This window comes from Somniosus microcephalus, chromosome 2 (genome assembly GCF_052327205.1).
Source record: "Somniosus microcephalus isolate GS21.2 chromosome 2, FLI_Smic_1.0, whole genome shotgun sequence".
Taxonomy (NCBI): domain Eukaryota; kingdom Metazoa; phylum Chordata; class Chondrichthyes; order Squaliformes; family Somniosidae; genus Somniosus; species Somniosus microcephalus.
The window spans coordinates 62,235,965-62,260,321 of NC_140988.1; the positions used below are offsets into that span (position 1 = coordinate 62,235,965).

The window sequence follows — 24,357 nt, forward strand, 5'->3', positions numbered from 1 at the left end:
TATACTCTGCAACAGTTCCCATGGATTGGAGGGTAGCTAATGTAACCCCACTATTTAAAAAAAGTGGTAGAGAGAAAACGGGGTATTATAGACCGGTAAGCCTGACATCGGTACTGGGGAAAATGCTAGAGTCCATTATAAAAGATGTAATGGAGCACTTGGAAAACAGTGACAGGATCGGACAAAGTCAACATGGATTTACCAAAGGCAAATCATGCTTGACTAATCTACAGGAAGTTTTTGAGGATGTGACTGGTAGAATAGCTAAGGGAGAACCAGTGGATGTGGTGTATTTGGACTTTCAGAAGGCTTTCGTTAAGGTCCCGCATAAGAGATTAGCGTGCAAAGTTAAAGCACATGGGATTGGGGGTAAGGTACTGACTTGGATAGAGAACTGGTTGGCAGACAGGAAGCAAAGAGTTGGAATAAACGGGTCTTTTTCCGAGTGGCAAGCAATGACTAGTGGGCTGACGCAGGGATCGGTGCTAGGATCCCAGCTATTCACAATATATATTAATGATCTAGAAGAGGGAACTAGATGTAATATCTCCAAGCTTGCAATTGACACAAAGCTGGGTGGGCGTGTGTGCTGTGAGGAGGATGCAGAGAAACACCAGTATGATTGGGTAGATGCATGGCAGATGCAGTATAATGTGGATAAATGCGAGGTTATCCACTTTGGTGTCAAAAACAGGAAGGCAGATTATTATCTGAATGGTAATAGATTGGGAAAAGGGAAGTGCAATGAGACCTGGGTGTCCTTGTGTACCAGTCGCTGAAGGTAAGCATGCAGGTGCATCAGGCGGTTAAGGCAAATGGTATGTTGGCCTTCATAACGAGAGGATTCGAGTACAGGAGCAAGGATGTCTTGCTGTAGTTGTACAGGGCCTTGGTGAGACCACACCTTGAGTATTGTGTGCAGTTTTGGTCACCTTATCTGAGGAAGGATGATCTTGCCATGGAGGGAGTGCAGGGAAGATTCACCAGACTGATACCTGGGATGGCAGGAATGACGTATGAAGAGAGATTGGGTCGATTAGGCTTATATTCGCTAGAGTTTAGAAGAATGAGAGGGGATCTCATTGAAACTTATAAAATTCTAACAGGCCTAGACAGACTAGATGCAGGAAGGCTGTTCCCGATGGCGGGGGAGTCCAGAACCAGGGGTCACAGTCTAAGGATAAGGGGTAAGCCATTTAGGACTGAGATGAGGAGGAATTTCTTCACCCAGAGAGTGGTGAACCTGTGGAATTCTCTACCACAGTCAGCAGTTGAGGCCAATTCATTAAATATATTCAAGAAGGAGTTAGATATATTTCTTAAGGCTAAAGGGATCAAGGGATATGGGGAGAAAGCAGTGACAGGGTACTGAATTTGGATGACCAGCCATGATCTTATTAAATGGTGGAGCAGGCTCGAAGGGCTGAATGGCCTACTCCTGCTCCTATCTTCTATGTTATGTTTCTAGGAGTGGGTCAAGGATGAATGCCCTAACTGCCCTTGGGGGAATCCAGAGGTAATGCTGTAGGGCAGGAAGAGAAGCCATTGCAGGAGATTCTGTGGCTACAACTGAATAGGTAAGAATGGGACCCAGCTAGGGTAGTCCCACTCAGCTTGACAACAGAGGAGAGCTGTTGGAGTAGGGTGGTGTGGTCAACCTTGTCAGAGGCTTCAGACCAGTCTAGAAGGATGAAGAGGGATAGTACACCACAGTCTTGGAGAATGTAATTTGTGACTTTGATGAGGGCCGTTTCAGTGCTGTGGCTGGGGCGGAAACCTGATTGGAGATGTTCAAACATGGAGTTGCGGGAAAAGTGGGCATGGATTTGGGAGACGGCTATACATTCAAGGACTTTGGAGAGGAAAGGGAGGTTGGGGATGTGGCGGTAGTTTGTAAGGACAGAGGAGTCGAGGGTGAGTTTTTTTGAGGAGTGGGTGATGAAAACAGATTTGGAAGGGAGGGGGAGAGTTCCCTCTCCTCAGAGAATGGGAAACATTTACAATATCTGCGAGCATGGGGGCCAGGAAAGGAAGTTGGGTGGTCAGCAGCTTAGTGGGAATCAGGTCGAGCAAGCTGGAGGTGGGTCTCGTGGGCAAGATGGCCATGAAGGGAGATGGCTAAACTAAACTAGGAAAATATGCAGGTTCAGGCTGGGGTGGTGGGGGGATCCTTGGGAGAAGCTTGGGGGCAAGGGGAGGGGAGGGTTGCAGCAGAGGCAGTTGAACAGATTCATCGTATGTTTCATGGGGGGGTGGGGTGCATTTTTGCTCCACCTAAAACACTATCTAATTTCATTCTGAAGCATTGCATGATATCTGCCTTATAATAATTCCTTTTTTATAACAGTTCTGTGCATCAACATGTCTTTATTTGATCAAATTAAAAGGTGAAATTGATGGAAAAAGTAGACCTACCTAACACACCTGTCTACATTACCTCTTGGAAGTCTGTATAAATGTAATGGCTGCAGTACTGTAGGAACATTTGCTGACATATAAAAATGACTAATTTCATATTTTGTACTGAAACCTAGAATTTTTTCCAGTAGCTGATTTTTGTTGGAAGAATCTGAGCCTGAGTTAGCATTTCTTTTCACTGTCTTGCTTGTAAAAGTAATTGTGGATGTTTACACCAGGATTGGTGATTTAAGAATAGTTGATTTCTGTTGTGTTGGTATTATTTTCAATTTGTATGATTGGTCCATAGGTTGGGTGATGGGTCTAACAACGGAGCCAGTTCAGAGAGAGGCAGGGCCTTGTGACGATGTGAAGATAAACCAGGAGATGCAGAATAAGGTCATGAATATCAGGTCTGACATACTCGTGTGATTTTTTTACAGATGGCCTCCTTTGAATTTAAAATATTCTTTGTACTATCGACATTCAGTATATTAAAAGAATAAAGATAAATTAAATCTACACAGATGAAACATAACACGGTAAACTCTTCTTATAAGGCAACATTACACGGCTCTGCTCCTAATGCAGTGTCTCATTTGACAGAAACACAATCAGAATTGGGTGTGGAGGCCAGGAGTGGAGCGATCGGGTGTACTCACTGTGGTAAACCACTGTTGTTAGTATTGTTGTTCACCACTGTTGTTAGTACTGTTGTTCACTGTTAGTACTGTTGTTCACTCTTGCATATTGTTGTACTTGTCTGTGCATGCCTCAGCTGACTCCGCCCCTGGCTCCACCCTCATGGCTGGGTATAAAGGTCGCTGCTCGGCAGCCCCCGGCCCTTTTGGATACCAGGCAACCACAAGAGGCATGCTCTGTTCTTTGGTAATAAAAGCCTGTTTATTACTTTCTCAATCTCCAGTCTTTTGTAGCAATTGATAGTGCATCAATTTTATTACCAAAGTTAAATGTTGGCTGCGGATGCTGATCAACCGATGGCGCAAAACGCTGAGCAGCAGGCGCTGCTGCGAGCCCTCAGACCAACATGCCTGGACCTAGACCCCCAAGAAGCGGGTTCGTCGACTAAATTCGCACAATGGCTGCGTTGCTTTGAGGCGTATCTGGAAGCCTCGACCGTGACTCTTGATGAAAATAAACTGAAAATCCTGGCCTCGAAGGTGAGCCACCAAGTCTATACTTTAATCCAAGATGCGACGACCTACGCGGCGGCTATCGACCTACTGAAAGGGCAGTATGCACGCCCGGTTAACACGGTCTATGCCGGGCACCTTTTTAAGATCTCGCAGACAGCAGCCCGGGGAATCGGTGGAGGCCTTCCTACAGGCACTGCGGGTACTCGGACGCGGCTGCGACTGCAAGGAAGTATCGGCCGCGGCACATGCGGAGGGACTGATACGAGACGCTTTCGTTGCGGGTCTAAGGTCCGACTACTCCCGGCAGAGGCTGCTGGAGAAGGGTGAAATAGACCTGACAAAGGCAGTGTCCCTCGCGCTCTCGCTCGATGTGGCCCACAGAAATATGGACGCTTTCTCCCCTAATCGCCCCGCGCCGTGGACGCCGCAATCTTGGGCCATGGGACCGCCACCTCCGACTGCTGCAGCGATGTCCAAGGCACAAAAATGCTATTTTTGTGGCCAAGCTAAACACCCTAGAGCACGCTGCCCCGCGAAGAATGCTACCTGCTCCGGCTGCGGGAAGAAAGGTCACTACGTTAGCGCCTGCAAAGGGAAGACCGCTAATGCCAGCAGTGCCGCGTGCGAACCGTGGGCGCAGCCATCTTGCCCGCCATCTTGGGCTCCCCCAGCCGCGTGGGGATCGGGACCGTGGGCGCCGCCATTTTGTCCGCCATCTTGGACGCCTCCGACTTCGGCTACGGGGGACCCGGACTTCACCACCGCCTCATCGGACGACCGCATCGACGCGCTTGAACATACGCTGGCTTCCGTGACACTGGATCAATCTCTCCCGCATCAACTGTCCAGGTCTATGATGGACATTACGGTAAACGGCCGTGCCACTACCTGCCTTTTTGACAGCGGGAGCACGGAGAGTTTTATACACCCCGACACGGTGCGCAGTTACTCTCTCCCGGTCCTGCCGACGCGTCATCGCATCTCTATGGCTTCCAAAGCCCAGTCAGCGGAAGTCGGTGGCTACTGTATGGTGACTCTTTTCAGTGCGGGGTACTGAATACAAAAATTTTAAACTTCTGGTCCTGCCCGATCTCTGCGCTGCCGTCCTACTGGGGTTGGATTTTCAGTGCCACCTTAAGAGTGTCACTTTAGCGTACGGTGGACCCCTCCCCCCTCTCACGGTCTGCAGCCAGCAGTTTTTAAATCGCCCGCCGCGCGCCATTTGCTGCCTCTCCGCCCTTAAAGTCTCCCCCCCCCCCCCCCCCCCCCCTCCTTGTTCGCTAACCTCACCCGCGACTGTAAGCCCATCGCTACCAAAAGTAGGCGTTACAGTGCCGGGGATAGGGGTTTCATTAAATCCGAGGTAGCGAGACTCCTGAAGGAAGGGATTATCGAGAGCAGCAATAGCCCATGGCGAGCACAAGTGGTGATGGTGAAGACTGGCGGAAAACAGCGCCTAGTTATTGACTACAGCCAGACGATCAATCGCTACACCCAGTTGGATGCATACCCACTCCCCCGCATATCTGACATGGTCAATCAGATAGCACAATACCAGGTGTTCTCGACGATCTGAAGTCGGCATACCACCAGCTCCCCATCAGGGCTGAGGACCGCCAGTACACCGCTTTTGAAGCTGACGGTCGGCTCTATCACTTTCTCAGAGTTCCCTTCGGCGTCACCAACGGAGTTTCTGTCTTCCAACGGGAGATGGACCGGATGGTTGACCAGAACGCGCCCCAGGCCACTTTCCCATATCTAGACAACGTCACCATCTGCGGCCACGACCAGCAGGACCACGACGTTAATCTAGGGAAATTCCTCTGGACGGCCCAGCGGCTGAATCTCACATACAACAAAGACAAATGTATGTTTCGTACTAAGCGCCTTGCTATTCTTGGCTGCGTAGTGGAGAACGGAGTCATCGGCCCAGACCCCGATAGAATGCGCCCTCTTATGGAGCTCCCCCTCCCCCACTGCCAGAAAGCACTGAAGAGATGCCTGGGGTTTTTCTCTTACTATGCTCAGTGGGTGCCCAACTATGCGGATAAAGCCCGACCCCTCATCAAGTCCGCCTCCTTCCCCCTGACAGCAGAGGCCTGTGCAACCTTCACTCTCCTAAAAAGCGATATTGCGAAGGCCACAATGCACGCTGTGGATGAGTCCATCCCTTTCCAAGTGGAGAGCGACGCATCCGACTTTGCCCTAGCTGCAACCCTTAACCAGGCGGGGAGACCCGTGGCCTTTTTCTCAAGGACCCTCCAGGGCCCCGAGATTCGACACTCCTCTGTCGAAAAGGAGGCCCAGGCCATTGTGGAAGCCGTGCGACATTGGCGGCATTACCTGGCCAGAAAACGATTTACCCTGCTCACTGACCAGCGTTCAGTAGCTTTTATGTTTCATAATAAGCAGCGGGGCAAAATCAAGAATGACAAGATATTAAGGTGGAGAATCGAACTCTCCACCTACAATTACGATATCTTGTACCGGCCCGGGAAACTCAATGAGCCCCCAGATGCCCTATCACGTGGTACGTGCGCCAACGCGCAGGTTGATAGATTACAGACCCTCCACAATGACCTCTGCCACCCGGGGGTCACCAGGTTCTTCCATTTTATCAAATCCCGTAACCTGCCCTACTCCATCGAGGAGGTCAGGACCATGACCAGGAACTGCCAGATCTGTGCCGAGTGCAAGCCGCATTTTTATAGGCCAGACAGAGCGAGCCTGATCAAAGCCACGCGCCCCTTCGAGCGGCTGAGCATCGATTTTAAAGGGCCCCTCCCCCCCTCTGACCGCAATGTGTACTTCCTCAATATAATTGATGAGTACTCCCGTTTCCCGTTTGCCATCCCTTGCTCGGACATGACCAGTACCACGGTCATTAAATGTCTGAATGACCTCTTCGCATTGTTCGGTTTCCCTAGCTATATCCATAGCGACAGGGGCTCATCTTTTATGAGTGACGAACTTCGGCAGTACCTGCTCGCGAGAGGCATTGCTACAAGCAGGACCACCAGCTATAACCCCCGGGGTAACGGCCAGGTGGAAAGGGAGAATGCGACAGTCTGGAAGGCAGTCCTTTTAAACTTAAAATCTAAGGGCCTTCCGACCTCCCGCTGGCAGGAGGTCCTCCCTGCGGCGCTCCATTCCATTCGGTCGCTGCTCTGTACACCCACCAATGCCACTCCTCACGAGAGAATGTTCTCCTTCCCCAGTAAGTCCACGTCGGGGATTTCGCTACCAACATGGCTGACTTCTCCAGGCCCCGTCCTACTGCGGAAGCATGTGAGGACCCATAAGGCGGCCCCCCTGGTCGAGAGGGTGAGCCTCCTCCACGCCAACCCGCAGTATGCTTACGTGGTGTACCCGGACGGGCGGGAGGACACAGTCTCCATTCGAGACCTCGCACCTGCGGGTGCTCCTGAAACACCCTCTTCGCCACCCACCGCTACTCCTGCCTACCCCCAGGACACAGTCCCCGCACGAGACCTCGCACCTTCGGGTGCCTCTGAGAGACCACCATCGCTACCTCCCATTACCCATGCTCTGACCCCTGTAGACGGCATGCAGCAGCCCCAGGATCCGCCACCTGCTGCTCCTCCTCTGAACGAGACACCGGGTTCAACGTTGGATGCTGCACCATCACCGCCGCTGCTGCGACGCTCAGGACGGCTTACAAGGCCTCCTGATAGACTTCAGTACACGAATTTTTAGCGCACTTCACCCCGCCGGACTCAATTCTAAACAAGGGGTGAATGTGGTAAACCACTGTTGTTAGTATTGTTGTTCACCACTGTTGTTAGTACTGTTGTTCACTGTTAGTACTGTTGTTCACTCTTGCATATTGTTGTACTTGTCTGTGCATGCCTCAGCTGACTCCGCCCCTGGCTCCACCCTCATGGCTGGGTATAAAGGTCGCTGCTCGGCAGCCCCCGGCCCTTTTGGATACCAGGCAACCACAAGAGGCATGCTCTGTTCTTTGGTAATAAAAGCCTGTTTATTACTTTCTCAATCTCCAGTCTTTTGTAGCAATTGATAGTGCATCACTCACCCCCACGACCGATTCTCCAATCTTCGTCCCATTGAGCAGGACTCCTCACCTGCAGCAGAGCCATGCACTATTTATCCTTCTAGTTCTAGATGTAATGAGTGATTTATTCTAGCCAATATATTTAAATTTCAGATTCTCCTTAGCACAAGTGAAATCGCTCAATAAATTTCTATAAAATATCTTGCCAATTTCCTCCTCCTTTTGCACTGCTTTTTACCAGCTTACAGTTCCACAGATGCACACACCTCTCTGGCATCTTGCTCAACTGACAATTCTTTGTGTAAGCCTGAACATTATACATCAGCATGTTATTTGACCAGGGTTATCTTGGCTACTGAGCCTGATCTTTTCCTTACTTGATATCCACATGCATGCATTTTCCAACAGGAATCAATAGGTAGTGACTGATCTTGTTTTCCATCTTCTACCCCACTCCTGTTTCGGTGCTCATGCACCATTCTCAGGCTGAAAAGACAGCCAGGTGTCTGCTCCAAAGCCCCTGTAAATGCTGCTCTTCATCTTACCCACTTGGAGATGCCTTAAAGTAGCCCTGACGTCACTTGGCTTCTGATTCTTTGCTTATACCTTGTAACAGAATTTCCTTTTACAACAGTTCTGAGATTAGGTACTCAATGGGGTCGATTTTAACTCTGGTGCGGGCAATTGTCGGGTTCCCCGAATTTCGTGATTCCCACACGAATCTAAATGGATGTGTGAGATTGATGCAATTTTAACTCAATTGGCCAACTGATTTCCAACGTGTGGGAAGCCTTTGCAAATGGGTTTTTCATGACTGCAAGTCCCCTCCGATGACGTCATCATTGCTGCTGCATTTAAGGTCCACAGCAAGCCTTGCTTCCTCTGCAGGCTTCCAAGCTTTCTCCATTTGATGGCACAGGAGCCTGCAGGAACTATGGTCAGCAGGAGGGCAAGAGCTGCGCCTAAATTTGATGAGGCATCACTGCAGGCATTGTTGGATGGGGCTAGGGCCCACAGGGAGGTCCTGTTCCCTTCAGGGAGGAAGAGGCCTCCCAGTCAGACCAAGGCTGTGGCTACAGGTGGCTGGGGAAGTCAACTCCTTGGGGCTCACACGGCGCACCTGGATGCAATGCAGGAAAAGATTCCATGACCTTCATCACACTGGAAAAGTAAGTATGAAGTTTCCATCACCCTCAATCTGATCCCCATTGCCTTTCCTCACCAGCACTCAGCTTCAACAATCTCTTCCTCCACATCCCACTTGACACTCACGTCCATGCACCCTTAGCCATTCCCTCTCTCCCTATGCTCACATTCACCTAACTATTCGACCATGCAGCCCTTACACTCCCTCTCACTCTGATGCTTTGAACACAACTGACCACTCACAGGGAGGGCCCTTGGTCTTGCAACCTCACTCCATCTTTGTCTCCTTCTAAGTATCTATGCTATGCAATCTCTACACTCACTCCTTCATTCTCACTCAACCTCCACTTGTCTCCCTCATTGCAGGAGAAGAGAGCTCACAACAGGAGAGAGCGAGCCAGGACAGGAGGAGGGCCACCCTCATTAGCCCAGCTTACCCCCTGGGAGGATGCCGTCCTGGAGATTGTCGGGGTTGATACAGATGTGGAAGTTGGGGAAGGACAGACAGGTGCATCCCCGCAAGCTGGTGACAGAATAGTTTTCCATCTCTCTCATTGACGTTGCATGAGTCACTGATGATGATTCTGAAGCTACATCATATGGACTTATGATCATCTGCAAAATGCAATGTGCATGTAAGCTTGGCCTCGCATCTCGCAACTTTTTCCTTGACTCCCCCACAGGACCATCGAGAGCCCCCATCCCCACTGTGCAGGAGGAAGAGCCTGAGATTCCAGACTCCTCGGAGGAATCTGCAACCTCTGAGGGCGCAGTGTCAGCAGAAATAAGCGCACCCAGCACCAGCGCAGACACTCGCACCTCTGGGGGACCTTCGGGACATAGAGTAGTGTTGTCACCTGGTGTATCACAGCTCACAAGTGAGCATCAGCAGATTGTGGAGACAGGGACAGCAGTGGAGAGTCATCGTCGGAGGGCGCAGGACTCTGCCAGCTCGGCTCAGCTGCATATCGGCCCTCTGCCTCTGGGTCCATCCATAAGATCAGAGGTGATGGAACTCCATGCACAGATGCAGGAGTCTCTGGCAGGTTTTGTCTCCAGGGTTGCTGCGAGTGTGGAGCGAATGGAGGAGTCCATAGCGAACATAAGCAGAGCCTTTGTGGAGTCAGTGGCGCATGAACGCATCAACGCGGAAAGGATGTCTACCTATGTAGAAATGATTGCTGCCTCCGTGGTAAGGCTGGCTACGGGAGAGGAGGACTATGGCCATGGAGGAGGTTAGTCGCCAGGGTATGGAAAACATGGTGATTGTTCAGAATAGAATGACATCTCTTGAGGAGCGATGGGCATCTATTGAACAGAGAAACCAGACCTTCATGGAAGTCCTTCTGAGTAGGGCTGCCATTGCAGATACGGGTCCCCATGGCCCCCCTGATGTGCAGCAAGATGCTCTCAAGCCACTTGCAGGCACGAAGGGGGAGCTGACCCATGACCCGTGGTGGCAGGCCTCAAGGAAGTGGGGGTTCCTCTCCAAGCGCTCACATGCATAGAAGATAGGAGCAAGAGTAGGCCATTCGGCCCCTCGAGCCAGCTCCGCCATTCAGTGAGATAATGGCTGATCGTCCAAATTCAGTACCCTGTTCCTGCCATCTCCCCATATCCCTTGATCCCTTTAGCCTTAAGAAATATATCCAACTCCTTCTTGAATATATTTAATGAATTGGCCTCAACTGCCGACTGTGGTAGAGAATTCCACAGGTTCACCACTCTCTGGGTGAAGAAATTCCTCCTCATCTCAATCCTAAATGGCTTACCCCTTATCCTTAGACTGTGATCCCTGGTTCTGGACTCCCCAACCACCGGGAACATCCTTCCAGCATCTAGTCTGTCTAGTCCTGTTAGAATTTTATAAGTTTCGATGAGATTCCCCCCTCATTTAACTCCAGCGAGTACAAGCCCAATCGACCCAATCTCTCTTCATACGTCATTCCTGCCATCCCAGGTATCAGCCTGGTGAATCTTCGCTGCACTCCTTCCATGGCAAGAACATCCTTCCTCAGATAAGGCAACCAAAACTGCACACAATACTCCAGATGTGGTCTCACCAAGGCCCTGTACAACTGCAGCAAGACATCCTTGTTCCTGTACTCAAACCAAAGTCCAAAGATGTGCAGGTTAGGTTGATTTGGCTATGATAAATTGACCCTTAGTGTTAGGGGATTAAATACGTGGGGTTACGTGGATAGGGTGGGATATGTGTCGGTGCAGGCTCGATGGGCCGAAATGGCCTCTATCTGCACTGTAGATTCTGTGATTCTGTGAAACCCTCTCGCTACGAAGGCCAACATAACATTTGCCTTCTTAACCACCTGCTGCACCTGCATGCTTACTTTCAGCGACTGGTGCACAAGGATGCCCAGGTCTCGTCGTACTTCCCTTTCTCCCAATTTATTGCCATTCAGATAATCTGCCTTCCTGTTTCTGACACCAAAGTGGATAACCTTGCATTTATCCACATTCTATTGCATCTGCCATGCTTCTGCCCAATCACCCAACCTGTCCAAATCATACTGGAGTTTCTCAGTATCCTCCTCCACAGCACACACGCCCACCCAGCTTTGTGTCGTCTGCAAACTTGGAGATTTTAAGAACATAAGAAATAGGAGCAGGAGTAGGCCAATCGGCCCCTCGAGCCTGCTCCGCCATTCAATAAGATCATGGCTGATCTGATCCTAACCGCCAATCTACTATCACTGAACCATCTCCTGAATCTAACAGAATTAGACACATGAAATAGGAGCAGGATCAGGCTACACAGCCCCTGGGCCTGCTCCGTTACCCACAGGGCCATGACCGATCCGAACCTAGACTCATGTCCAAATTCCTGCCCATTCCCCGTAACCCTTAATTCCCTTTACTTCTAGGAAACTGTCTATTTCTGTTTTAAATTTATGTAATGATGTAGCTTCTACAGCTTTTTGGGGCAGCATATTCCATGGACCTACCACCCTCTGAGTGAAGTAGTTCCTCCTCATCTCAGTTTTGAAAGAGCAGCCCCTTATTCTAAGACTATGCCCCCTAGTTCTAGTTTCACCCATCATCGGGAACATCTTCCCCGCATCCACCCGATCCAACCCCTTCACAATCTTATATGTTTCAATAAGATCGCCTCTCATTCTTCTGAACTCCAATGAGTAGAGTCCCAATCTACTCAACCTCTCCTCATATGTCCATCCCCTCATCCCCGGGATTAACCGAGTGAACCTTCTTTGTACTGACTCGAGAGCAAGTATGTCCTTTCTTAAGTATGGACACCAAAACTGTATGCAGTATTCCAGGTGCGGTCTCACCAATACCTTGTACAACTGAAGCAATACCTCCCTATTTTTATATTCTATCCCCCTAGCAATGAAAGCCAACATTCCATTGGCCTTCTTAATCACTTGCTGCACCTGCATACTAACCTTTTGAGTTTCGTGCACCAGGACCCCCAGATCCCTTTGTACTTCAGTACTTTCCAGTTTCTTGCCATTAAGATAATAGCTTGCTCTACGATTTTTCCTGCCAAAGTGCATAACCTCACACTTTCCAGTATTGTATTCCATCTGCCAAATCTCTGCCCACTTAGCCTGTCTATGTCCCCTTGCAGGTTTTTTATGTCCTCCTCACGCTACTTTCCCTCCCATTTTAGTATCATCTGCAAACTTTGATATGTTACACTCGGTCCCCTCCTCCAAATCGTTAATATAGATTGTAAAGAGTTGGGGACCCAGCACTGACCCCTGTGGAACACCACTAGTTACTGATTGCCAGTCTGAGAATGAACCATTTATCCCAACTCTCTGCCTTCTGTTAGATAGCCAATCCTCTATCCATGCCAGAATATTACCCCCAATCCTGTGATTTTTTATCTTAAGCAATAATCTTTTGTGTGGCACCTTGTCAAATGCCTTTTGGAAGTCTAAATACACTACGTCCACTGGTTCCCCTTTATCCACCCTATATGTTACTTCCTCAAAGAACTCCAGCAAATTTGTCAAACATGACTTCCCCTTCATAAAACCATGCTGACTTTGTCCTATTAAATTATGATTATCCAAATGTCCTGTTACTGTCTCCTTAATAATGGACTCCAATATTTTACCTACCACAGATGTTAGGCTAACCGGTCTATAGTTTCAAGCCTTCTGTCTACTGCCCTTTTTAAATAAGGGTGTTACATTAGCAGTTTTCCAGTCTGCTGGGACCTTTGCTGATTCCAGGGAGTTTTGGAAAATTATTACCAATGCATCCACAATCCCTACCGCCATTTCCCTCAAGACCCTAGGATGGAAGCCATCAGGTCCAGGTGATTTATCCGCCTTGAGTCCCATTATTTTACCGAGTACCACTTCCTTAGTGATTTTGATCGTGTTTAGCTCCCTTCCCCCCCCCCCCCCCCCCCCCCCAATAGCCCCCTGTTTGTCCAGTGTTGGGATATTCTTAGTGTCTTCTACTGTAAAGACTGATACAAAATATTCATTCAGTGTTTTTGCCATCTCCATATTTCCCACCATTAATTTCCCGGTCTCATCCTCTAAGGGACCAACATTTACTTTAGCCACCCTTTTTCTTTTTATATAACTATAAAAACTCTTACTATCTGCTTTTATATTTTTTGCTAATTTACTTTCATAATCTATCTTCCCTTTCTTAATCAATCTTTTTGTTACTTTTTGCTGTCTTTTAAAGTTTTCCCAATCCTCTATCCTCCCACTAGATTTGGCTACCTTATATGCCCTTGTTTTTAGTCGAATGCTATCCTTAATTTCTTTACTTAGCCACGGATGGCTGTCTTTTCTTTTACACCCTTTTCTTCTCGGTGGAATATATATTTTTTGGAAGTTGTAAAGTAACTCCTTAAATGTACACCACTGATCATGTATCGTCTTACCCTTTAATCTATTTTCCCAATCCACTCTACTCAATTCCGCTCTCATACCTTCATAGTCTCCTTTATTCAAGCTTAGCACGCTTGTTTGAGATCCAACCTTCTCACCCTCTAATTGAATATGGAATTCAACCATGTTATGGTCACTCATTCCAAGGGGATCCTTTACTAGGACATTTTTAATTAATCCTGTCTCATTACACAGGACCAGATCTAAGGTTGCTTGCCCCCTGGTTGGTTCAGTTACATACTGCTCAAGAAACCCATCCCTAATACACTCAATGAACTCATCCTCAAGGCAGCCCTGCCCAATTTGATTTGTCCAATTAATATGATAGTTAAAATCCCCCATAATTATAGATGTTCCCTTATTACAAGCCTCAACTATTTCCTGATTGATACTCCGCCCAACAGAGTTGCAACTGTTCGGAGGCCTATAGACTACGCCCACTAGTGTTTTTTTCCCCTTATTATTCCTTACCTCCACCCAAACTGTTTCATTATCCTGATCTTTTGACCCAATATCATTTCTCTGTATTAGTGATTCCTTCCTTTATTAACATAGCCACCCCACCTCCCCTTCCTTCCTGCCTGTCCTTCCTGATCGTTAAATAACCTGGTATGTTTAATTCCCAGGCATTGTCACCCTGCAGCCATGTTTCTGTAATGGCCACAAGATCATACCCATATGTAGTTATTTGTGCCATTAACTCGTCTATTTTGTTACGAATGCTACATGCATTCAGATAGAGAACTTTCAAATATGTTTTGTGACACTTAGTTCCTGCTTTTGCCCTTTTTATTACTTTACCTTTTACTCCATACCTTCTGCCCCTTCCTGACACACTCTGGTTTTTAATTTCCCCACTGCTACCTAAGTCTATGACCTTCTCTGTTGTCATTTTTATTATTTGCTCTCTAGGAACCTCCCCCCCACTAGTTAGTTTAAAGGTAGCAAAATACTGCAGATGTTGGAAATCCAAAATAACAACAGAAAATGCTGGAAAAACTCTTAAAGCCCTCTCTACAGCCCTAGTTATATGATCCGCCAGGACTCTAGTCCCAGCACTGGCCAAGTGAAGCCCGTCCCAACGGAACAGCTCCCTCCTGCCCCAGTACTGGTGCCAGTGTCCCAGGAAACAAAACCCATTTCTCCCACACCAGTCTTTGAGCCATGCATTTAACTCTCTAATTTTATTTGTCCTAGCCAAATTCACTCGTGGCTCAGGTAATAATCCAGAGATTATTACCCTTGAGGTTCTGTTTTTTAATTTGACCCCTAGCTGCTCATACTCCTTTAACAGAACCGGCTTCCTAGTCCTATCTACGTCGTTTGTACTAACATGGACCACGACAACTGGATCCACCCCCTCCCACTGCAAGTTTCTTTCCAGCCCAGAGGAGATGTCCTTAACCCTGGCACCGGGTAGGCAACACAGCCTTCGGGACTCTCGCTCTCGGCTGCAGAGAACTCTATCTATCCCCCTAATAATACTATCCCCTACCACTACAACATTTCTATTTACTCCCCCCTCTTGAATGGCCCCCTGTTCCACGGTGCTGTGGCCAGGTTGCTCATCCTCCCTGCAGTCCCTGCTCCTGTCCCCACAGGGAGTAAGAACCTTGAACCTGTTGGTCAAGAGCAAGGGCTGCGGCTCCTCCAGCTCTACCTCCTGGATCCCCGTACCTGCCTCACTCGTAGTCACACCGTCCTGTCCCTGACCATGGGCTACATTTGGATTACTTAACTTCATAGGTGTGACCACCTCCTGATACACAGAGTCCAGGTACTTCTCCCCTCCCTGATGTGTCGCAGTGTCTGAAGCTCAGACTCCAGCTCATCAACACGGAGCTGGAGTTCCTGTAGCAGCAGACACTTGTCACAGACGTAATCACAGTGAGCCTCAATGGGATTCACCGGCTCCCACATCTCGCAACAGTAACACATCACCTGCTCCATTCTATTTAATTAATTAAATTTTTTATTGTTAGTTATGGACACCCTCTGCCTGATTTTAGATGCTAGTATCCCCTTTAATTAATTGGATTTAAATTAAATCAATCCCTCTAGTTACACCAGTTAAATGGTTTACCAACAGTCACTCTGCACCAGAAAGGCCTTGGTACACCACAGCAACCTTAAAAACTATAAACCACAGACTTAAAGTTTTAAAACGAGAGAAATACTGCAACCAATCACCTACCTGTTTTGTGGTGACGTCACACCTTGAATACTTTTTACCCCTCTCCTTGCCTGAGATTGGAGATTGGTGAGACCTACCTGAGCCTCTGGGGCCTCTTGTAGTCGCTCTGCCGCGCTGCTCCGCCTCCAACCGCTGCCGATGCTGCACGGAGGCCTACCTGAGCCTCTGGGGCCTCTTGTAGTCGCTCTGCCGTGCTGCTCCGCCTCCACCCGCTGCTGATGCCTAGGTTCCCTCATCCAGATCATTAATATATATTGTGAATAGCTGGGGTCCAAGGACCGATCCCTGCGGTACCCCACTAGTCACTGCCTGCCACTTGGAAAAAGAGCCGTTTATTCCAACTCTTTGCTTTCTGTCTGCCAACTAGTTCTCTATCCAAGTCAATATCACAGAAATCACAGAAACCCCACAGTGCAGATAGAGGCCATTTCAGCCCATCGAGCCTGCACCGACACATATCCCACCCGATCCCCGTAACCCCTACACCAACACATATCCCACCCTATCCCCGTAACCCCACGTATTTAATCCCCCTAACACTAAGAGTCAATTTATCATAGCCAATCAACCTAACCCGCACATCTTTGGACTGTGGGAGGAAACCGGAGCACCCGGAGAAAACCCACGCAAACACGGGGAGAATGTGCAAACTCCACACAGACAGTCACCCGAGGCCGGATTCAAACCCGGGTCCCTGGCGCTGTGAGGCAACAGTGCTAACCACTATGCCACCGTGCTGCCCCACTAACCACTAATACTTTGCCCCCAATCTCATGTGCCTTAATTTTACACGCTAATCTCTTATGTGGGATCTTATCGAAAGCCTTTTGAAAATCCAAATACACCACATCCACTGCTTCTCCCTTATCTATTTTACCAGTTACATCCTCAAAAAATTCCAGTAGATTAGCCAAGCACGATTTACCTTTTGTAAATCCATGTTGACTTTGTCCGATCCGGTCACTTTTTTCCAAGTGCTCTACTATTACATCCTTTTATAATGGACTCTAGCATTTTCCCCACTACCGATGTCAGGCTACAGGTCTGTAATTCCCCGTTTTCTCTCTACCACCCTTTTTGAACAGTGGGGTAACATTAGCTACCCGCCAATCCATGGGTACTGTTCCAGAGTCTATCGAGTTTTGGAAGATGACCCGCAATGCATCTACTATTTCTAGGGCCACTTCCTTAAGTACCCTAGGATGTAGATTATCAGGCCCTTCCATGCCACTGCGGAGCCCTCGGTCAGAGCCCCGCTGGAGTCCACACCCAAGTGAGGTAGACATCTCAACCCCTGCACAGCCGCAGGAGCAGCAGACTGCTGACGAGCCCTCACAGGCTCGCCACCCCAGACGACGCCCGCCAAAGGTGTCAAGACAGGAGCAGCAGGAAAGTGAGCAAAGGGCCTCCACATCTGCTGAAGCCACAGGGGAACCACTATGTAGGAGCACACATAAGAGGAAAATAAAGCACAAGTAGTCACTTGGGTGAAATGTGTATATTGTAAAAATGCCATCAGTTGGTTGTTGTGCATAAAAATTCTGATGGCAACTGTTGCAGTTCTGGCGTGTGTCATTTCGCGAATGGGGCTTTCACACTGAGGGCAGTTGTCAGGATGCTGGTCAAATAGCTAGGAATCCGCAGGGTTTGGCCATTGTTGATGCTTAGGTAAGAAGCTGCGAGGCAAAAGAGTTTGATTTACTAGGCTAAGCAAATCTGGCCAGGATGAGTGTGTTCCTTGCATCCCGGGCAGCAATGTTCTCGTGTAATGCTGCCGCTGGTTGATGGGCCTCTGCAGGATGCTCGTTTTCGTCGTCGTCCTCATCCTCCTCCTCATCTATGTGAGGAGCCACTTGGTCCTCAGGAATCTGCAAGCCACGACGCTGTGCCATGTTGTGGAGTGCACAGCAACCCACGACGATTCTGGAGACCCTGGCTGCTGAGTACTGTAGGGCGCCACCTGATCTATCCAGGCATCTGAAGCGCATCTTCAGCAAGCCGATGGTTTGCTCGATTATGAATCTGGTGGAAATGTGGCTGGAGTTGTAGCGCTCCTCAGCTTCATTGGCTTGCCTCCTCAAGGGCGTCATTAGCCAAGTCCTCAGGGGATAGCCCCTGTCTTCAAGTAGCCATCCGTGAAGTTGGTCTGGCGGCCTGAATAGCGGAGGCACACTAGACTGGCGCAGTATGAAGGAGTCATGGCAACTGCCAGGGTACTTGGCACAAACATGCAAAATCTCCTTGTGGTCACACTCCAGCTTAACGTTAAGGGAGTGGAAGCCCTTGCGGTTGACAAAAATACCTGGATTGCAATGGGGTGCCCTAAGGGCCACGTGTGCAGTCAATGATGCCCTGCACCCTTGGAAAGTCTGCCAGATGAGCTAATCCAACCGCTCGCACCGTCACATTTGCGTGATCCCTGGTGAAATGGAAGTAATTGTGCGAGAGGGCATCGGTTACCTGCGTGATGCAAGTGTGTGCAGCCGACTGGGAGATGCCGCTGATGTCTGCTGATGATCCCTGGGATGAGCCTGAGGCAAAAAAGTTGAGTGCGGTGGTGACTTTGATGGCCACTGGTAAGGAGTGTCCACCTGGTCCAGAACCAGGGGTCACAGTCTAAAGATAAGGACAGAAATGAGGAGGAATTTCTTCACCCAGAGAGTGGTGAACCTGTGGAATTCTCTACCACAGAAGGCAGTAGAGGCCAATACATTAAATATATTCAAGAAGGAGTTGGATATATTTCTTAAGGCTAAAGGGATCAAGGGGTATGGGGAGAAAGCAGGGACCGGGTACTGAACTTGGCTGATCAGTCACGATCGCATTGAATGGTGGAGCAGGCTCGAGGGGCCGAATGGCCTACTCCTACTCCTATCTTCCATGTTTCTATGGTCCTCTGGGCAGCAGGTCTTACTGTATCATTGCACAGATAACAGTCACTACCTGTCACGAAAGTCGGAGCCGCCTTTGGCACTGCTGCTCAGTTATGTTGAGGTAGCTGACCCTGTGTCTGTAGACCCTGTTTGGGTGGGTATCTCCTGCGCCGATGGGCTTCCACGCGCTGGCCCCTTCTGGCCTGTGTTGCCTCAGGTGGGTGAGCAGCAGCCTGTCGCTTCTGCTGCTGTTGCTGGTGCTGCTGTTGTTCCTGGTTCTGCTGTTGCCGCGCCTGGTGCTCGAGCTCCTCTAATGCCAAGATGGGAAGGAGAAAAATGGCTCCCATGCTTCTGGCATATGCCTCTGCTGAGGAAGCGCTGAGTGAGGGTGGCGAGAGGGGTTTCCCAGGAGTTCACACTGGAGATGTGTGTGAGGCTCCAACCTTCCACAGGTGTGGTTAAGCCTGGTAAAAGTTGCCCCAGGCCTGAAACAACAAAGTCCTGCCACCTGCAAATGATGACTGATCAAATCTCCTCTTTAATGGTTGACCTGCAGCTGATCGTCAGCAAGCCAATAGTGCTCCCGCCAGGTTTCACAGGCGTGATCCCCACCAGGCGTGTTTTATGTGGGAAAAGGGTTAAAAATGCAAGGGCCTGTTAAAATGGCATTATAAAGGCCAATTATTGCTGATTAAGGGCCTTAAAGACCAGTCCCGCCTGTTGGAGGCGAGACTGATTCGGGACCATCAGACACACCTGGGTTAAAATGGCTCGGGGTTGGGAACTAGGCGGCGGGGTCCCGCCTGCCAGTTTTAGCAATTTTAATCCCCGCACGCCTCAAAGCCCGCCTCACGGCTCAGTTAAAATCGACCCCAATGTGTGGGGCTTTCTTGTCGCACTGTTGAACCCTGGTTTGTATAATAATGATTTTTCATCATTGAAATTGAATTTGAATTTAGGAAAGTGATTGAAATGACATTGTTGTAAAACAATTTTTGTACTATAGAACCTGTTATCCAGAACTGGAGGAATGTCTTTGACTCTAAAGTATCAGTACAGTATTGTTGATTTCTCTTGGCTTCTGATTCTTTGTGCGGTGCAAGTAAAACAACAGAATTTAATAGTGTCGGTGGCCATTCAGCCCATCAATATCTGTGCTGGCACTTTACCATAATAATCCAAACCAAATCCCATAGATCTCTGCTTCAAACATTTATCCAGTTTTTCCTTAAAAGATTCAGTGGTCTCTGTCACATGGAGTGGCTGAGGCAAAGAATTCCATGTTCCAACAGCCTTTTGTATAAATAAACTTTTGCTAACCTCACTTCTCTTTCTTTGTGACAATTTTAAATTGATTGCCCCTTGTCACTGAGTATCCAACCAGAATCACAGAAACCCCACAGTGCAGATAGAGGCCATTTCAGCCCATCGAGCCTGCACCGACACATATCCCACCCAATCCCCGTAACCCCTACACCAACACATATCCCACCCTATCCCCGTAACCCCACGTATTTAATCCCCCTAACACTAAGGGTCAATTTATCATAGTCAATCAACCTAACTCGCACATCTTTGGACTGTGGGAGGAAACCGGAGCACCCGGAGGAAACCCACGCAAACACGGGGAGAATGTGCAAACTCCACACAGACAGTCGCCCGAGGCCGGATTCGAACCCGGGTCCCTGGTGCTGTGAGGCAACAGTGCTAACCACTATGCCACCGTGCTGCCGTCTTTCCTTATTTGTGCTATCAAAACCCTTTATAATTTTGGAAACCTTTATTAAATCTTGTCTAAGCTTTCTCTGCTCAGATTAATTTGCAGTATGTAAACAACTGGCATTAGCCACACTGAACTGTTTGGAATGTTCCAGTTTGCCATCTGACCTCTGTACTTCATCTGCGCATGCGTTGATCCACTGGTTCGTTTAAAGCATTTTATACTTTCAGGAACAAGGCAAAATGGGATTTTTATTTGTGTAATAGATTTTTTTTTTTTACTTTACAATGGTAATTTTCTGACTATTAATTTTTATGTTGATATTCTAAGTCACTAAATGAGCTCTGGAGGTTCTTTTTCTACATCATTGAAATGTGCATGGTTGGTTATTCGCATAACAGCTGGGGTCTCTTCAAACTCAATGAGACTACACTTTGCACAGTGGCATTTTGTTCTTCCTTGTTGTGTTCTGGCACCAGACAATAGTCATGCTCCAGTGCTTCGTGATATGGGCGATCTTCTTGCCTCGAGCTGCCTTTCTGGCTTTTGTTTGACTTCTGTGCCATTGTCTTCTCAAGTACAGCTTACTTTCAGAGACAGATGGTAGCTAGTAAACTGGGGCATTTCTAACTGATGCTCAGATAACAGATTCTGTTGTAACTTTCATATCCTCTTCCTTGCCGTGAACCATGAAGTTAACTATAGGATTCTCTTCATTAGGGTAGAGTTGGACCAGTTACAGATGAAGGTGCTTCAAGAGCGTGAGAAGTACCAGCAGTCAGCGCAATCAAGTGGCGCAGTTTCAGCAGTGCCTATGTTTAGTGTGAATGATAAGTTTACTCTGAATCGTGATGATGCAAGCTACAGTCTCACCGTGGAAGTGCAGACAGCTATTGACAATGTGCTACTCCAGGTAAGCCGTGACTCAGTTGGTAGCACTTTCACCTCCTGAATCAGAAGGTTGGAGGTTCATGTCCCACTCCAGAGACTTGAGCACATAATCTAGCTGACACTCCAGTGCAGTACTGAGGAGGTGCTGCACTGTCAGAGGTGCCTCTTTCGGATGAGACATTAAACCGAGGCCCCGTCTGTTCTTTCAGGTGGATGTAAAAGATCCCAAAGCACTATTTTGAAGAAGAGCAGGGGAGTTATCCCTGGTATTCTGGCCAATATTTATCCCTTAATCACCATCACTGAAAACACTAAAAACAGATTATCTGGTCATCATCATCGCATTACTGTTTGTGGGAGCTTGCTGTGCGCAAACTGGCTGCCACATTTCCTACATTACAAAAGTGACTACACTTCAAAAGTTCTTCATTGGCTGTAAAGCACTTTGGGACATCCTGAGGTTGTGAAAGGCGCTATATAAATGCAAGTCTTTCTTTTAAGAGCAACTGTGAAAATCATTAGGACAATTGCATGTTGCAGAGAAAACTCTGGACATTTTTGCTTCTGTATTCATTTAAATGTAAAGCTAAAATTCATTTTTGGGCACTGAGCTTGATAGTTTTGCCCTATTGATTTGTCTCTGCACAGAGTGATGTCCCGATAGATCTACTGGATGTGGACAAAAATTCAGCAGTGGTCAGCTTCAGTGGGTGTGATACAGAGGTAAGAAGTAAATTGTATTTATTGAAAAGTTATTATTTAAAAAAAATTATTTGTGTTGGTAATAAATTAGAGTACTTGAAGAGTTTGTTTTCTTATTCACTCTGAAATGGGGTCATTTTTAGGCCTTGGCTACATGCCATATATTTCACCCTGTATTTTGTGTCGGTGGTTGTGGCAGTTGCTGCCAAAAATTGGGACTTTTAAAAGGAGCCGAGTGGTGGTTTGCACATTTTTGATCCAAAATCCAATTCCTGATTGTAATGTATATACCTTTTAAGGGGGGAACTACTTTTTACAGCTCATGTATACTGTAGTACCGGCAGTGACCACACCTGTATATAGCACTGAGTAGTAATCTGTACAGTTCAGTTCCAGTGTGAGCCACGTTGAGTAAACACCTGTTATACCGTTCTCCTGCAGTCTTGTGTCTTACTACTGACGGACACAACATTGGCGACGAGACAAATTCGATCCTACCTGCAACTCTGCATCACCTCCCAGGGATTCGTTCCTGCAGACCAGTAGATTGGAGGCCAAGGCCAGAGACACGGGCGTCGACCACGGGCAACCGCCCAGTCATCCAGCAGAGACTCGAGAATTGCGGGGGAGGCTGTTGAGAGCCAGGCTTGGCTTTCCAGTCGCGGTGGTCCAGCGAAACGGGCTGGCAACAGGTAGTGCGCAGACCCTTCCCGGACAGCGGCGGGCGAGAGCCCGACCGAGCTGCACAGCAAAGGGCCGAGCAGCGTCGACGGGGGGGGGGAGGGAGGAGGGGGAGGAGGGAGAGAGAGAGAGAGGCAGAGCGCACAGGGCGCAGCCGGTGTTCAGGGGCCGAGCAGCGTCGAGGAGAGGGAGAGAGACGCGCAGAAACCCACGAGGCGCCGCCATTGCCACGAGGAGCGGCGTTGGCAGCAGCGCAGGAGAAGCGCGCGAAACCTACAGGGTGCCGCCATTGCCACGAGGACCGCCGAGAGTGGCGTTGGCAGCAGCGGGGGAGGAAGAAAAGCGTGGGAGACGCCATTTTAAACCACACCCAAAATGCCGAAGCGTGGCAGTATCACCGCATTTGAAAATGAAGTCGAAGATTGGACTACATATGTCGAACGAATAGAGGTATACTGCAAGGCAAATGAGGTGTCAGATGACAAGAACGCGCCGGTATTGTTAAATTTAATGGGTGCAAAGACGTATGGCTTATTACGAAATCTAGTAACCCCAGCAAAGCCAGTGGAAAAGAGTTTTGGAGACATAGTGACGATACTACAGGAACATTTAAACCCCACACCGCTGCTGAAAGCAGAAAGATTCAAGTTTCACAAATGGAACCAGCATAAGGATGAAAGCAATGCTGAATATTTAACAGAACTGCGCAAACTATCGAAACACTGCCAGTTTGGAACGGGACTGGCAGATACCTTAAGAGACAAGTTTGTGTGTGGGCTTCAAAAGTGAAGGAACCCAGAAACGGCTTTTATCTGAAAAGGACCTTACACTGGACAAGGCTTTCAGCATTGCGGTATCATATGAAGCAGCAGCATAGGGCGCTGCAGAGATACAACAGAGACCGCAAAAATATGGCACAAACGAAATGTCATACAGAACAGAGAAGTGCTATCGCTGCGGCAGAACAACACACGACCACAATGATTGCTGGTTCAAAGACAAAGTGTGCAGACAGTGTGGAAAAGTAGGACACATAGCACGAGTCTGCAGGTCGGGAAAGAAAACCAGCAATAAGAAATCTCCAAAAGAAAAGTACAAGAAGGTACATAAGGTGACGGAGAATAGTGCAGACGAACAAAAGAGTGATACCGACTCCGAAAGCAGGGAGCTGAGTTGTCTGAAACTGCATAATATGATCAAAACTGAGGATCACCGAATCATTTGGGTCACTCTCAAGATAGCAGGAGTCCAGGTAAAAATGGAATTGGACACAGGATCAGCCCTAACAGTCAAAAACCGACGGGACTACGAGCGGCTATTCTCACACATACCCTTGAGAGACACAAAAATTATTTTGAAGACGTACACGGGGCAAAAAGTCTACCCCAAAGGAAAAATAAGGGTGACCGTTATATATAACGGTAAGGAAATACCAAAACTAGACCGGTATGTATTGCAAGATGGAGGACCACCATTACTGGGACGTGAATGGATCCGGAAAATACAGCTGGATTGGCATTCCATACAAGCACTGACTGTGGCTGCCAAAAAGGATGACGACGTCACACCTGGGCGACTGTCAAAGATCCTAACCGACGCGCAAGAAGTGTTCCAGCAAGGACTCGGAACACTAAAAGACATGACAGCAACAATTAAAATCGAAGA

General features: G+C 48.4%; 1 protein-coding gene across 3 annotated transcripts in view; it reads left to right on the forward strand.

The window, feature by feature from the left end:
• bbs7 (Bardet-Biedl syndrome 7) overlaps nt 1-24,357 on the forward strand; it is a 73,884-nt gene that overhangs the window by 24,505 nt on the left and 25,022 nt on the right. For all 3 annotated transcript variants that reach the window (XM_086009836.1, XM_086009826.1, XM_086009845.1), the window contains 3 exons: nt 2,708-2,810; nt 21,139-21,331; nt 21,958-22,032. In XM_086009836.1, coding sequence (XP_085865962.1) covers nt 2,708-2,810; nt 21,139-21,331; nt 21,958-22,032 — 371 coding nt within the window. The remainder of the gene's footprint in view (nt 1-2,707; nt 2,811-21,138; nt 21,332-21,957; nt 22,033-24,357) is intronic.